The sequence below is a fragment of the Elgaria multicarinata genome, chromosome 12, assembly GCF_023053635.1.
Source record: "Elgaria multicarinata webbii isolate HBS135686 ecotype San Diego chromosome 12, rElgMul1.1.pri, whole genome shotgun sequence".
Taxonomy (NCBI): domain Eukaryota; kingdom Metazoa; phylum Chordata; class Lepidosauria; order Squamata; family Anguidae; genus Elgaria; species Elgaria multicarinata.
The window spans coordinates 23,136,739-23,152,883 of record NC_086182.1 but is presented as its reverse complement, the minus strand read 5'-3'; the positions used below and the strand labels follow the sequence as shown (position 1 = coordinate 23,152,883).

Below are 16,145 nucleotides of genomic sequence, written 5' to 3'. Positions count from 1 at the left end.
TCAGCACCTTGGATAGCTCTTCAGAGTTCCGGCGGGTTCTGAATGAAACCCAGAATGGATTTACCGCGCCATCGAAATCGGAGCCACCAGCCTCCACTGATTGGGAGATACCCTGGAGGACATGTAGTCCAACTTTCTGGTCAATGCAAGATCTGCATTGCAGGATGAAACAACAGCATCTGTCAGATGGCTGTCCTGCCTCCGCTTAATGACCTCCAATGAGGGAAAGACCACCCAAGGCAGCCTGCTCCACTGCCAAACGGTTCCTAGCATGCAAAAAGACGCAGCTAAAGTGCCTACCGGGACACCCAGATATGTGTTTAAGGAACTTATTAAGAGGCACATAAGCATGACTAATAAAATACATAAATAAATATTCAGCTCTGCTGGATTTTCTCCTCTGTAACTTCCACTCCTTGGTTCCAGTCCTGTTCTCTGCTGCATATTGATTCATGCAGAGAGACATCAGGAAACCTCCCATGTGGTTGGATAATGGTGCTTGCGCTGCTGCAGAAATAACTAATGGGATAAGCTAACCACACCCATACGATTGACTGAATAATCCAAACTGCAGAGACAGCAGAATGATCAGAACAAGAAATAGCCAGAACAGTCTCGTGCAGAGATGCAGCAGACAGACCTCCCTGTGAGTGTGGAAGACTTTCATGTAAAGAATTGGTTGCTTATGACACACTAGCATTTCTCTTGCAGCACACTGGTCTGCTTTGGCTCTCAGGTTGCAGGCCTGCGGAAGTCTTCTGCCTATGACATGGGAGAGCCACACATAGTCAAAGCAGACAGGACTTGGTTAGATGGACCACCATATTCAGCTGGTCATATGTTGGCTTAATTAAACTGAGATATAAATGTGCCTTTTGTCTACAGCCACAGCCCTCTCACTTCTCTCTTTGTGTGGGCCAGCGAACAAACCAAAATGGCTTCCTTTAACTATAGATTCCCCGGTCCTTCCAAACTGTGAAACTACAACTAATAACAGCTTTGGAACAAGCCAGGATATTTAATCATGGTTTGATGTTGGTTATTATCTTGGCTTGTTTATTTCTTTATTGCATTTTTATCCCACTTTTCAGACAATCATTGTTTTCCAAAGTGTCTCACATCAATAAAAGTCAGAGAGAGAGAGACAGAGAGGGAGGGAGAGACAGAGAGAGGGAGGGAGGGAGGCCCTGCCATCAGGCTTACAAATTAAAAAGACACGGCGTACAACAGGAGGGAAACTTGTTCTGAAACAGTTAAGCATAGTTTCCTGTTTGGACGAAATGGGAAACTATAGTTAACTGTTTGAAGGGGTGTGTGCCCAGGTAAAAGGCTCATTCAGAACTGGGCTTACTAAGCCAAGATAACATCATCTAACCCCCTCCCTCTATGAGCAGCTTCACGTATTCTTCTGACAAGGGAGGAAGTGGTTACTCACAGCCATCGACTTCACTGTGATTTGCTCGTAGTAGTGAATGGTCTGCTTCTTGTTGGCAGAGTCAGGGTATCCAAAGCCTGCAATGTGCACCACGTCGCAGAAGTGCAATGCTAACGTGATGGCCACTAATCCTGTGGTTGGTTTCTAGAAGAAGACAAAGCAGCGTGAGAGAGGAGGCTTTCCCTATAGGGAAGTCCTGCTTTATCCAGCCTTTAGGGAGAATGATGGGGTCAGGTCCACACAGCCTAAGGTTTTACTCTCAATTACAAACTTCTTGAGTCTTTCCTTAAGTTTCTCAGGAAGTGGTGGCTTGTCTTTAGCAGGATCTCTCTCATGTTACTATTTTCATACAGGGAAAAAAAAAACAGAAAACACACAAGAACTTACACCACTAATGCTTGCTGTAACTTGAGAAAGTTTGGGCAGAATTTTGATTTACCTTTGAGAAGTAAATCTGGAGCCTACCAAAATCTTTGGAAGTCATCTGCAAGCCTCAGCAGAAAATACATCTGATCTTATTTGGCTTCCCTCTTCTTTCCTCCCACATGGGTCTCCCTTCCCCAAAAGCGTCCTCATTTTCATTCATGACTTCTTAAAGTAAACCGAACGCTCATAGTGAGATTCTAGCAATAAGCCTTTATGCTCACCCCAATTGCTTAAAGGCAGGTTTCTTTATTGGTTTGCAGGAAAATAAATAAATTCAGCTCCAAATATTATCCCTCCTTTCCTTGAATGACTTCACAGAGTCGCCCCACCCAAAAAACAAAAACTCTCCTAGGTTTTATCCTGTGAGGCAGGTTAGGGTGAGAGATGGTGGCTGGCAGAAGGGTGTGATTGTGTGGGGATTTGAACCTGGGTCCCTGTAGGCTGCGTCCAACGCTATAGACCCTACACCACATTAGCTCCTAAAAGAAGTTCAGTGTCAATAAAAGATGACCCCGCTAAGTCATCATAAATGGTTCAAATTGAATTGTTTTGCTCTACTTAATGATACATTGCTTCTGCCAGTTATGGGGTAGAGGATGATGCAGGGCATGAAAGAGCCTTGAAAAATCTTTCATACGCTCACCTCTCTTACCTGTTTTAACCTCCCCAGCTGCTTCACTGGAAGGTGAAGCAATTTAGCAGCGGTGATTTCCATAAAATACGGGTTCAGAATCCGCACTTGCTCAGGTTTCGCATCCCAAATTAAGGGAGGTTGTTTCCAGAAGCCCTTCCGAATCTGGAAAGAGGATATAAACAGGGAGGTCAGTCATGTGGTCTTTACTCTCAAGGGTAGTATCGAAGCAGGAGAGCTGAGCTGCTTTAAATGAGGGGAAGGCGAGAAAAGCGAGCCAGAAAAAGCTACATCGATTTCAGCCGGAGCTTTGCGGCGTTGCATTCTGGAACCTAATCTACCAAGCTTTAGCTGTGTCTCTCTCTCTCAATCTCTCTCTTTTCATGTCCAGGCTGCTTGGAAAGGCCAATGCCCCAGCGTACGTGCAGAACTTTCCTCCTCCCACAAAACCGCTTCAACGACCTTCGTTATTATATTCACCCACGCCACCACCCTTCAAGGTAGGTCATTATTAGTCTCAGTTTAGAGGTGGAAGAAAGCTGAAGAGTACCACCCATCCACAGCTACCACCTGAGACTCCAACATGGGTCTCTCCGATCCAAGCCCAACACAGTATCCGCAGGAGCACAGAAGCACTCATGACCCACTGCCATGGTTCTGAAGTTAGAAGGAAGAGCTTGTGGGTCAGCAGACTCAGCTTTCCGCCGCACAGGATCTCTGGTGCTCTTCTTTTCACCCATGAAGCACTACCAAATGCGCTGTTCCTGACACCCCATCCCACCCTGATCACTTACTCTCTTCTTGTCGTGGAGAATCGTCTCCACCCATTGGAAATCCATAGGTTTGAATGCCACCAGTACCAGCAGTGTATTGGGGTCATTTTCAGTTTTGGGGTTGAAGTGTGCTGACTCTGGGTAGAAGAGCCGCATAGTGGTCTTAGAGCCCACATCATTCTCGTAACCATGGACTGGTGCATTGTTCAACCTGGCAGGGAGGAAGAGGGAGGGACAGAGTGAGGCAGGAGTCATGCAGCTTAGATGCCTCTTCGTTTTATGGCAACGACACCCAGTATCAGAGTTTTATCCAATTGCCGTCACCTGCCCAAATGTTACAGCAGAGCAAGGGAAGGCAACTTGGTCTCCAAATGTTTTAGACAACTCTCATAATCCCCTACCATTAGACATACTGATTGGAGCTAATGCAAGTTGCAGTCCAAAACGTCTGGAGGTCACCAGGATCCCTGCCACTGTCCTAGAGGATGCTGGCAGCTAGCCACATTAGTGAGTTATCTCTTGCCTTCTTTCGATGGAAGCTTAGAACTCCCTAGAGCCAAACCAAGCAGTTACTTTGAACTTTCTAAATGTGGCGTTTATTATGCACTCGTGATTCCTTACTCATGGTCGTTCACGGATTTCTTTAGCTGCCGACGTGATCCTCCAGTTTCGCTTCTGGGTTTTTTCCAAAGCATTTTTTTTAGAACGGGGAAAATGGGGTATTATTTCTGAAAGCGCTGTTCCTACTTGTGCGTTTGCACTATCCCACAACAACATAGCTCCACCTAGAGGTTATGTAGTTGAAAAGCAGGAAAGGAAAAGCTGTTTGTGTACTGCTCGGCTCTCAATGCTGTGACAAAACCGAAAGTTGATGCAGTGATTAACAGCCTCGTGTAGAAAAGATCTTTTATCAGTTGATCCTCTAAGCAAGAGGAAAACCATAATGTAGCCACAAACCCAGAGTTCCTGGGTCTTTCCCTAAGAACTGTAATTTGCTACATAAAACGTTAGGATGCTATTAAAAACAACAATCCGGCATCGAATTCTCTCCACTCTACAACATAATAGGAACATAGGAAGCTGCCTTATACTGAGTCAGAGCATGGGTCCATCTAGCCCAGTATTGCCAACACAGACTGGCAGTGGCTCTCCAGGGTTTCAGGTAAGCGCTTTCCAGCCCTACCTGGAGATGCCAGGGATTGAAACTGGACCTTCTGCATACAAAGCACAAAGCTATGGCCTTCCCCTATAAATAATAAAACGCTTTCCCTAATATTACCCCATTAGGCATTTCCCTCTGCCATTGGTCAAGGCAAGAAGGGGAAAATGCACAGTGCAATGGTATCAGGATACAAGGTAAGCACATCATACGGCAGTGGAAGATTTGAGATGAGGATTGGCGGCGATCCCATCTTTCCCTTGATGCGCAGTGGCAAAACAGACTTTGCATGTCCAAAGAAAGCCACTGTGTCCAAGGACGTTAGTCCCTCCGCAAGTTCAACGCACAAACGTCTGCATCCCATTACCTGATCACAACATCGTATTTGTTAATAGCGTTTCCCATCGAACTGTTTCGGAGCCGGTATCCATTCCCTACGACTGCACATCTCCGGCATTTCAACCTGCAGAAGGGGAAAGGAAGATTCAATTCGACACACACGAAACCCATCTCAAAAGGCAGAATAATCAGATGGCCAGTTACGGACAGGGGCGGGCTACTTTGGCATTTCCCATCGGGCAATGGTAGCTATGTGGACAGCTAATTCTTTACTCCAGATAAGCCCTACCCAGGGTGGGGTTGGTCGCCTATGACTTTGGGAAAAAAGGGGGGGGGAATAAGTAAGGAGCACATGTTTTGCATACAGAAGGTTCAGTGGGCAGCATCTCCAGTTAAAATGGTCAGGTAGATGGAGATTAGACCTTTCTCTGTCTCAGACCTTGGAATCTGCATTCAGTGGGAGGAGGCAATACTGGACTAGCTGGATCTGGAACCTGAATGGGAGTTTTACGCTATTTATTTATTGCATTTTTATACCACCCAATAGGCAAAACAAATTTGGCAGATGAAGCCTCACCTGCACACTCCCAACTGAGCTATTTAACTCAAACTGTGGATGTCTGACAGCTCAGCTGCACACACCTGTGCCAAAACCAACACTTGCTTTGTCTTACGGATTTTTTAAAAAAACATACTTTTCCCTTTTAAGTGCCCTAACCGACTTCCAGAGAAGTGACTCCACAGACGTCTGGCTGCGTTTCAGTGCCGTGATTTTGTGCCCCAAAGCAATGCAAGGTCTGGGACTGGGTGTCAGACACTTGATCGGGAGCAACAGACAGGGACACCACTGAAGGCTGACGAATTGGACGGCACACGGCAGGAGCCACTGTGCCGTGCCGTTTGACAAGGTCTCCTGCAGGAAAGCTGGACACTGTAGAAAGCCGTCTAACGAATGACCAAAGATTGGCCGTGGGACACGTGGAAGTGGTCAAAGAACTGAAGCAGGCAGGGGAACTAGGCCAGAAGGGGAAGAAAATGGCGACTGGCAGGTTGAAATTGAGGGGCGCCCTCAGGGGGGCTGGAAGGCAGGTTAAAAGCTCCTGTATTTTTGCGGCTGGAAACGGACAAGTAGAGACGGGCGAACAAGCGACATTTGAGAACGCCAGCATTCTCCAAACTTGTCTTGCTGTTTGTCTCGTGCCTGATTCCTCTTCGCGATTGCTGCTTGATCAGTGAGAACTGGAATCGGGTGCAAATTGAGCAGCAATCCGATGGGAGATTTGCGCAAATTTCCAGCATATACTAAAGGCCCCCCGATTCCGTCCATTGAGGAAATTTGCGCAAATTAGGAAATTTGGCTGAATCGAACTGGGAATCAGGAAGGAGACAAAAGTGAACAAGTGTTTCTTTTGGAGGGGGCAGGGGGCTCTTCCTTTAGGGTTTTGTACTGTTGAAAACCTTGGGATTTCCCGAAGGCTGCTAAGATCTTCCTCTTTTCTGTGGGTGGTGGTGTTTTATTATGTAAATGACAGCACTCAATGCTTGAACGTGGAAGGGATGATGAATGAAGCCATGGGTCCATATAGCTCAGCGCTGTTGCCTCAGACTAATGATGGCCAACAAGAGTCCCTGACACTTGTGGCCCTTTTACTTGGAGATACAAGAGATTAAACCTGGGACCTTCCACCACGAAGCTCTTGTCCATATTCCAACTCTTCCTTCTCTGTAAAAACAGAACACCTTCGCTGTATCCTCTTCTGACCATCCCACTCTGACTGCTGCTGGTCAGGTTCCCTGAATCTTTTTGTTCCTGAATTCAGGTTGCATCTATCTTTATCAATATATTCTTGCGGTTATCAAGAGTGTATCACCTGTGCATCAACTCATCCTGAGGAACAACACTAGGAAAAGTGATATTCCATGCTCTGTAGCTACCAGTTCCATAAAGGGGCGAGAACCAAGCCAATGTCTGAGCCCATCGCCTTGGGAATGTCCCTAAGTTGAAAGTGATACAGGTGACATCAGCGTCGTAAAGGGGAGAGGCGGGTGAACCTAATATTACCTTTGTAAGCTCTCGGGGAGAGAGTAACTTGTGATTGCCAGAACTCGCAGAAGAATTTCCTCTGCAAAGAAACAAAGGCAGGCAGTTAAAGGAGGCTGGTCCTTGTTACCGAGGTTCAAACATTAAGAACGAAAGGGAGTGTCCAATGTTAGTCCTACTTAGAGTAGACCCACTGAAATGAATGGAACTTATATTAGTCAAGAGTAGGGCTATGCCCTGCTTTGGCTCCAAATTCCAAGCTGAAGCAGGGCGATCATACTGGATCAGGCCAAAGGTCTATTTAAGTTCAGAATCTCCTCTCTCATCTCACACTATTGCCCCGCTCGTGCTCTTCGCTCCTCTGATGCCATGTTTCTCGCCTGCCCAAGGGCCTCTACTTCCCTTGCTCGGCTTCGTCCATTTTCTTCTGCTGCCCCTTACGCCTGGAACGCTCTTCCAGAACATTTGAGAACTACAAGTTCAATCGCAGCTTTTAAAGCTCAACTAAAAACTTTTCTTTTTCCTAAAGCTTTTAAAACTTGATGTTGTGCGGACTTTATACTGTTAGTTTTACCCTACCCTGTGCCTGTTTACTCTACCCTGTGCCTGTTTGCATTCTCTTCCCCTCCTTATTGTTTTACTATGATTTTATTAGATGTAAGCCTATGCGGCAGGGCCTTGCTATTTACTGTTTTACTCTGTACAGCACCATGTACATTGATGGTGCTATATAAATAAATAATAATAATAATAATAATAATAATAATAATAATAATAATAAGAAGAAGAAGAAGAAGAAGAAGAAGAAGAAGAAGAAGAAGAAGAAGAAGAAGAAGAATCCAGCTTTCTGTTGTGGTCAGAGAGAGAGTTGCTGCCTTCCTCAGCAAGTGACATTCAGCAGCCTGCTGCCTTTGAACACACTGCTTCTTAGCACAGCAAAGCTGCCTAAGCCACAGCAAGCGAGAACAGTTGGCTACGCTCTGTCAGCTGGATATGGAATTTCATTTTTTACACATAAAATCTCAGTTTCAGCATGTTGACACATTTCTCTTCCATTCGTGGGTCTATTTCGGATGCTCTTCTGCTGTTACACACCCCCCCACCCAACAACAGTGAGTCTACAACGTAGCTTCCTGCGCTTCCCGCTTTAAATAGGCATCCAATGAGTCAAAAAATGTTCTCAGCAGGCAGAGGTGTTTGCCATCTGGTATCTCCTCTCTCACTTGTGAGAGGTCTACTGCATACAGGAGGAAGTGTGGAGGACACACAACATTATAAAAGCCCCAAACCTGGTGGCCTCCAGATGCTTTGGACGACAACTCCTGGCATTCCTGCCCATTGGCCTTCCGCCTGGGGTTGGCAGGTGTTGAAGTTCAAAACATTCGGAGGATTGTGTTTGTGTATTTATTAGAAACGCTGTCTGACTTGTAAGTTTTTATATATATTTTTAACTTTTTTAAAAACTGCTTTGTTAAATGGAGTTTAATAAATAAAATTTAAAAAAAACAACAACATTCGGAGGATACTAGGTTGGGGAGGGCTACCATAACGGATCAGTAAAATAAAAGGGGTGACGGAACTAATGAATTGGGCCTCTTCACACATTGTTAGGCGCGCGCACACACACACACACACACAGTTGCCAGTGAATTTTAGTAGGAGTCATTTATACAAGAATTTCTTCAGCTCTGCCTCCAGGCTCACCACCTCCATTGCCCCCCTATAGACACAGCCCAGTGAGTGCCAATATCCTTCTTAAACTGTGGTGCCCAAAGCTGGACACACTAGCCCAGGTAAGACCAGACCCAAAACAGAATAAAGCAGTACCATTACATCTCGTGATCTGGATAATAATAATAATAATAATAATAATAATAATAATAATAATAATAATAATAATAATATAATAATTACATTTATATACCGCCCCATAGCTGAAACTCTCTGGGCAGTTTACAAAGATTAAAAGACGGAACATTAAAAAAGCAATATACAAAATTTAAAACTATAAAAACAGTTAACATTTAAAGCAATTTTTAAACTCTCAGCCAAGCCAAAGACAGTTTTGGAGTCTGTGCACAGCCCTAGTGATTATACATGGAATGAACTCTCCCATTTTCTTCACGTCATTAGCCCTATACATGGTGGTGCGTCAAAATTTCTTAAACCAAACTGAATACTTCTCACACCAACAATATTATGATTGGATCTACAGTTTGTTTTTTGGGGGGATAATATTTTTTTAAAATCTTTTATTATTTCTTTTCAGTGTCTCTAATGAAGCATCTGCAAAAACAGGTTTTTTAAAACTGGTAGCCTGTTTAAAGGTTACAAAAAACCACTGAAGAGACTATTTTGTGTCTTCACACTGTGGATTCCTATTGTAACTATATTACATTGTATGGTTTTTTGGTTAAAATACTTTAAAGGCTTATTCGTGTCTCAACACTGTAGATTATTACTATTGTACAACATGCATTTGTTCATAACTTTCATGTTATCTGTTCAAGATTGCTTTTGTTACAAAATTGTTGAATTTTTGTTCTTGTTATAAAACCTTCTGTTTGTTATAACTGTTCACCCTATCTTTGACTCCAATTTTTATACTATAGTAGTTGTGTGCTTTGTGCACTAATTCGGTTGTATCTTGTTTGTATCCACTACTGCCATCTCTATTTATGCTTAGCGTGCTGTCTGAACAGGCCCATGGTCACTTCCATCCCAAGTCCCCACTGCTTTCACCTCATCAACCAGTTCTTGCCAGAAACCAAACACCAGGTCTAGGATAGCTAATACCCTTATTTCTTCTTAATAAGAACATATGAAGAGCCCTGCTGGATCAGACCAAGGGTCCATCTAGTCCAGCACTCTGTTCACACAGTGGCCAACCAGGACATGGTGCAACAGCACCCTCCCACCCATGTTCCCCAGCAACTGGTGCACACAGCCTTACTGCCTCAAATACTGGAGACCGCACACAACCATCAGGGCTAGTAGCCATTGATAGCCTTTGCCTCCAGGAATTTATCCAATGCCCTTTTGAAGCCATCCAGATTGGTGGCCATCACTACATCTTCTGGTAGTGACTTCCATAATTTAACTATGCGCTATGTGTGAAGAAGTACTTCCTTTTATTTGTCCTGGATCTCCCACCAATCAGTTTCATGGGATAACCCTGGGTTCTAGTATTTTGAGAGAGGGAGAAAAATGTCTCCCTGTCCACATTCTCCATACCATGCATAATTTTGTACACCTCTATCATGTCTCCCCTTAGCCTCCTTTTTTCCAAGCTAAACAATCCCAGTTGATATAACCTTCCCTCATAGGGGAGATGCTCCAGCCCCTTAATAATTTTAGTTGCCCTTTTCTGCACTTTTTCCAGCTCTATAATATCCTTTATTAGGTGTGGTGACCAGAACTGTACACAGTATTCTAAGTGTGGTCGCACCATAGAATTGTATAAGGGCAGTATGATACTGGCTGTTTTATTCTCAATTCCTTTTCTTATAATACCTAACATGGAGTTTGCCTTATTTACAGCGGCCGCACACTGGGTGGACATTTTCATCGAGCTGTCCACCACAATCCCAAGATCCCTTTCTTGTTCGGTCACCACCAGCTCAGATCCCATTAGGTTATACTTGAAGTTGGGTTTTTTTGCCCCAATGTGCATCACCTTACACTTGCTTACATTGAACCGCATCTGCCATTTGGACGCCCACTCTCCCAGCTTGGAGGGATCCCTTTCGAGCTCTTCACAATCCCTTTGTGTTTTAACAACTGTAAATAATTTGGTGTCGTCAGCAAACTTGGCCACTTCACTGCTCACTCCTAGCTGGAACAGGGAGGTTTGAGCATATAACACCGATTCTGGCCCGCTTGCATTGGCTGCCTATACATTTCCAAGTCCAATTCAAGGTGCTGGTTTTAACCTATAAAGCCCTACATGGCTTGGGACCGCAATGCCTGATGGAACGCCTCTCCTGACATGAACCTACCTGTACACTGCACTCAACATCTAAGGTCCTCCTCCGAGTGCCTACTCCGAGGGAAGCTCGGAGGATGGCAACAAGGGAGAGGGCCTTCTCAGTGGTGGCCCCCCTGACTGTGGAATGATCTCCCCATGAGTCTTGCCTGGCGCCCACACTAGAGGCATTCAAGAGGCAGCTGGACAAGCATCTGTCAGGGATGCTTTTGGGTGGATTCCTGCATTGAGCAGGGGTTTGGACTCGGCCTTGCAGGCCCCTTCCAACTCTGCTATTCTATGATTCTATGATCTTTTCGGCGCCGGGTCAAGACTTTTCTCTTCTCCCAGGCATTTTAACAGCATTTAACAACGTTGTTTGTTTTTAATGGAGCCCAGAATTGCTGTTTTTAAATGGATACTGTTGTTTTTATACTGTTTTTATGTTTTTGATGGTTTTTGAATTTTGTATACTTTTTAATGTTTACCATTTTTAACTGTTGTAAACCGCCCAGAGAGCTTCGGCTGTGGGGCGGTATATAAATGTAATAAATAAAAATAAAAATAAATAATTCCAGATCATTTATGAACAAGTTGAAAAGAATTGGTCCCAATATGAAAATGCCAGTGAGGCAAGTCAGGAATGTCTTAGACCTTTCGTTCTTGTTTGTGTGATGGTCTGGGATTTAACACATTTAAAAAGGAGTTCCAGAAAAATATACACTACTAATAATGTATTAAACAACTCAAAAGTTCTGCCATAATGTAAGCCATAAAACACTCATTGTGTACATTGTCTTTTGTCCTGTCATGCACTAGAGGGTTAGAAAATTAAGAGATGTCAGATCAATCCATAGAGGTATGCAGATAAGACTTCATTAGTTAATAAGTAGGACCCAACATATTTTGCGGCACAATGGGCCCCTCATTGAGCAAACTTTGTATACAATAATGATTTTGGCTTAAACAAGGGGGGAAACGGCAAGGACACATTTACTGTTCCACCTTTGTATTGAAAGTCCTTGAATTGTATTTGTTTTGGAAGTATTTCTCTAGTTGAACTTCCTGGGAAAATAAGAAGCATTAATCACACTCTGACTGCCTCTTGGTAACGAATACGGTGGCTTAGCCAGTCACTCACACTGGAGATGGGACGTGGAATTTGTGCTATTAAAACTGGTTAACTTCTAGCCAATGGCAACTATTATGAGAGTTCCGTTAGTATGAGGCTGAACACATGCCCAGAGGAGACTTTGCCTACTGCAGCGAACACAATCAGGTCAAAATTATGTCAAGGTTAATTGGTACAGTCAAATAGTTGAAACAATTAATCAATATGGTGAAATCTTTATGGAAGTTGTCTGTTTGCCAGCTAAAACCATAAATCAAAAATTATAAATCATTGACCTCTGAAATTAAGAATCTTGAACATTTGATCTCTACGAACGATCTGTTTGCTACCCAGAGTGCTTGTTTTGTGAATTTTGCTACGAAGCTAAATCCTTGGGGGATTTGATGTTGCTCAGAGGCCAGAATATTTCATGTGCTAGTGGTCTTCAACTGGTCCAGACCCAGGATCCACCTCGGATTCCCAACCTGCAGCATGGGGCCCACTTTCCCAATTTTACTAACTATGCCTATATATTTTAAATATGTGTATGTTTTAAATAACTCTTTTAGCCTGATGAACAAAAGACTGTGATTTTATGGTTTTAAATTAATGATTGTTGGTATTGCTTTTATTGGGTCTGTGACCGCATAATAAAAATCTGATCTGATGTTGTTTCATGTTCCAGTTATAATCTCATGGATACTTCATGTATTAAGATGACATTGCCAAATTCTTTAAAAACAACAACTATATCCCCGTTTTAGGATACTTTTGTTTTAGCTGCGCTCCTTTGCATGTTTAGAAAGAAGAAGCCTACAATTCCCTGCATTCCCTGGCCGTTATGGATGGCTGGGACATGCTGGGAGTTGTAGGCTGTTCTTCTGTCTAAACATGCATAGGGTTGCACCCTTAAGTACTGTGATAGTGACGGTGTGTTTACGGATGATTTTAAAATGCTGAAATCATCTGAATTGCACATATGGCAACGGAGGAAAAAGTGGCATAGAGTGGTGAGAGAAGCAAAGATTTCTATGTATGCTGATTAATTTTTAAAAACAACAACAACCACAACTTATCTATCAACTGATGAAGTGCCAGATCAAATCAGTACAAAAAAAAGGAACATATAAATGTGTACGCCATTTCAGACACCATCATAGAGTTCTTTAAAACACACACACACACACACACACACAACAAACACCACCAGAAAAAAAGGTGTCAGTGGATGCTTTTGGACAATGGTGGAGTAATAATCACCACAACAATTGTTTATCAAGGGGGTACACTTCCCACACAAAGTGATAATAATTAACTGTGGTGTGGATTAGGATCAGCATTGAGAAGAGTATTAGTCCATACTGAGTTGACTCACTCATCCCCCCCTCTCCCCCCTCAGCCCTCCCGCTAGTATCCCATCAGCCATTGCTGCTGAAAATCTAACCTGCCAGCTGTTCTACAGCAGCAGCCACCACTTTGAATGCTCTTGCCTTGCAACACTGTGGCTGACGAAATAACCAACAGTGCCCTCCACACATCACGAGAACCAACGGTGGTTCAAATCGCGAACTTGGCACGGCATTGGTTATTTGCGTAGGTTCTTTCAGTCAAATAACCAACCATTGGTTAAAAAACTCCCTCCACACAAGACGATAACCCACAGTGGGTTAAAGAACCAACCATTGACTATTTAAACCAACATTGGTTATCGTGTTGTCTGAACCCAGTCAGTTTGTTATGCATTCTGTTGTTCTTTTGTCTCTTGCGTGTTCCCGTTATTGCCGCTTCTTTATAGATGCACATTTTGCGCATCTAAGAAATGCACATTTTGCCTACATTCGCTCTCAAGCCGCCGTGACTCTCTGAACAAATACGGCTAGAGTAAGTGGTGTGGATAAGTAGTCTGCACTAAGTGATTTGGTGAACGCCTTCTCAAATAACTGAGCGCACCATGAGAAAAGAAAATATGGAAAAGTAGAGGATGCAATTCTAATGTGGAAACTACGCAATTTTGGCCCTGTCTACTGTGGCCACCTGGAAACTATATAAAAGATGCTCGGAGCTCCTCGAAAGAAGAGTGAAGTCTAATTGAAAACAAAACGCACACCAGGCTCACATTTGTATGACAAATGAGATTTATTACGTTACAAAATAATGCAAAGGGTACTTAATAGGACGGAGTGAAAATTCTCCAACAAAGCCAAAACCAAGAAAAAGGAGAAGGAAAGGGTAGAAAATATAGAGACGAAGACAGAAGCTGTGCGCTAAAAGAGACAGGTAGGTTTGCTTACCGGTTCCCTTAGTACCATATGGCAGCTCATAGACGGAGGGGGTCTTTACCCAGAAGTAATCCTTCAGCTGTAAAAATAGTGGATGGTCCCGTGTGTAACTGCAGTGAAGGCAGAAGAGAAGAAAAGGTAAATTGGACAGTCCATATATTCAGAGATTCTTCCTTCCCCGCCAGTATTAGCACTCCTTTTAGGATCTCGCCCCATTGCCGCTGTCCCTGAACCCTGGAAAAGTGAATAGAAGAGATTCACAGAGACCCCATTCCCGCAGCATAGGATAGCCCAGGTACTTACTTTGCAATGAGCTGTGCAGCTTTCCTCTCCACCTCGCCCAGAGGACAAGTCATCTTGTCATTTTGAAAATGGAAATCAAAACTGTAAGACAAATGGCAAAGTGTTGTTGTTGTCACTTCCTAACCCAGTCTTGGAGCTCTCTTGTACAATAAAAGAGTGGACGCTGAGGATTGAATCTGGGATCTTCTACATGCAAAGCATTGGGTCTACCACTGAATTACAGTATCTCCCCTAAGGGCACATCCTATGGGTTGCATCCTCGTGAGATGGAAGCCTCCAAGTTCAGACCATGCTCTGGATCAAGGCCTCACACAACTGCTTTTCCTTCCAAACAGAAGGGATTTAGCTTGAGCAAGTTGGATTTTTTTTTAAGCGTGAATAACATGAACGTGCCGTTAGGCCCAAAGCTCACAATGGCTGCTGGTTGAGTCACCAGAAAGGGAAAGGGAAGTAGTTTGATAAAGAGTGTTCTCCGCAGTGATACATCTTTGAAAGCATTTTGCTAGGGTTGGTGCAATGGAAAACCAAGACTCACAACCATTGATCATGTATCTGCCTGTTTTTTGAGCAAGGCTAAGCTGCCAATGGCTGATAAGCGGGCTACTTAAAATATAAGCTACTGTGAGTTATTAACCCATCATGGACTATTGTGACGTCTGAACACATCCAAGGTCTTGTCCCAAGTCATTACCTGCCTCGCCTGTGATGGAGGCACCACCATCATCTCCTGAATCTTACGTGGCATCAGCATTTCCTTAAAGGTCCGATGGTCCCAAGCCATACAAGGCAATAAAGGTAAACAGCAGCACTTTGAATTGTACTTGGAAGGTGTTTCAGAAGCAAGAGAAAGATGGTCCCACCTATCGGTCCTGGCCAAGAGTCTGGCAGATGCATTTTGAACTAACTGAAGTTTCTAAACAGTGGCTATTAATCAAATGCTGTCTGATTCAGTTAATAAATCTGCCTTAGAAGTGGGCAAGAGGAAAAAATCAATGACCCTCCTGTGCACACTTAATTTGCTTTTAAAGAAATACACTCACAGCTGTATGTACCTTTCTTCCCGGGATACTGTATACCACACCATCACTAAAAATATAGCCAGTAGTCCGAGAATCTTCCATCCTGAAGAAAGAGAAGAGGTGGCAGGTTGATTAAAACTGAGCTATTCAATCGTAACTGCAAAAGAAGACATATGCTGGAATACAAGGGGGCAGAGAGCTAGGTTTAACATGAGCCAGGATTTACTAGAACTCAGCTCAGGGTGCCTATTTTTAATACCAAGCTTCATTCCTGAGAACATATGATGCAATAACAACAAGACTGCCTTTGAGTGATCAAATGCTGAAAGCTGTTCTCCCAACGCCATGTAACCCAACAAGCCATACAAAATACAGGAATAGGTTGGGGAAGTTGACATCGCTTTATTTTATTTTTTAATGTTATTTACAATGACAAACAAACAAATACAACAAATTTAAATCTAATCGTCAAGAGGGATGGCTTTTAAGCAGGCTTGTGCCCCATACACTTAAAAAGAAGAAAAGATATTAGCCACTGGAAAATCAATACATCATTGTTGCATCCGCACATCACACTAAACCATGGTTTAGTGCAACGTGGACAAGCCGCAGTGAGCCTCGGCCTCACACTCTTCGCTCTCCTCTTCCTTCACAGCAGGGAGGAT

At 43.6% G+C, this 16,145-nt stretch overlaps 1 protein-coding gene across 18 annotated transcripts in view; it reads right to left on the bottom strand.

The window, feature by feature from the left end:
- The window catches only part of ST3GAL4 (ST3 beta-galactoside alpha-2,3-sialyltransferase 4), a 139,385-nt gene that overhangs the window by 2,734 nt on the left and 120,506 nt on the right, over positions 1-16,145 (bottom strand). For 15 of the 18 annotated variants that reach the window (XM_063139296.1, XM_063139302.1, XM_063139297.1 and 12 more), the window contains 8 exons: positions 15,502-15,583; positions 14,462-14,542; positions 14,171-14,268; positions 6,826-6,886; positions 4,792-4,887; positions 3,287-3,476; positions 2,505-2,657; positions 1,436-1,579 (listed from right to left, as the gene is read on the bottom strand). In XM_063139296.1, coding sequence (XP_062995366.1) covers positions 1,436-1,579; positions 2,505-2,657; positions 3,287-3,476; positions 4,792-4,887; positions 6,826-6,886; positions 14,171-14,268; positions 14,462-14,542; positions 15,502-15,583 — 905 coding nt within the window. The remainder of the gene's footprint in view (positions 1-1,435; positions 1,580-2,504; positions 2,658-3,286; positions 3,477-4,791; positions 4,888-6,825; positions 6,887-14,170; positions 14,269-14,461; positions 14,543-15,501; positions 15,584-16,145) is intronic. The other 3 variants (XM_063139304.1, XM_063139305.1, XM_063139306.1) reach the window with 3 other exon arrangements.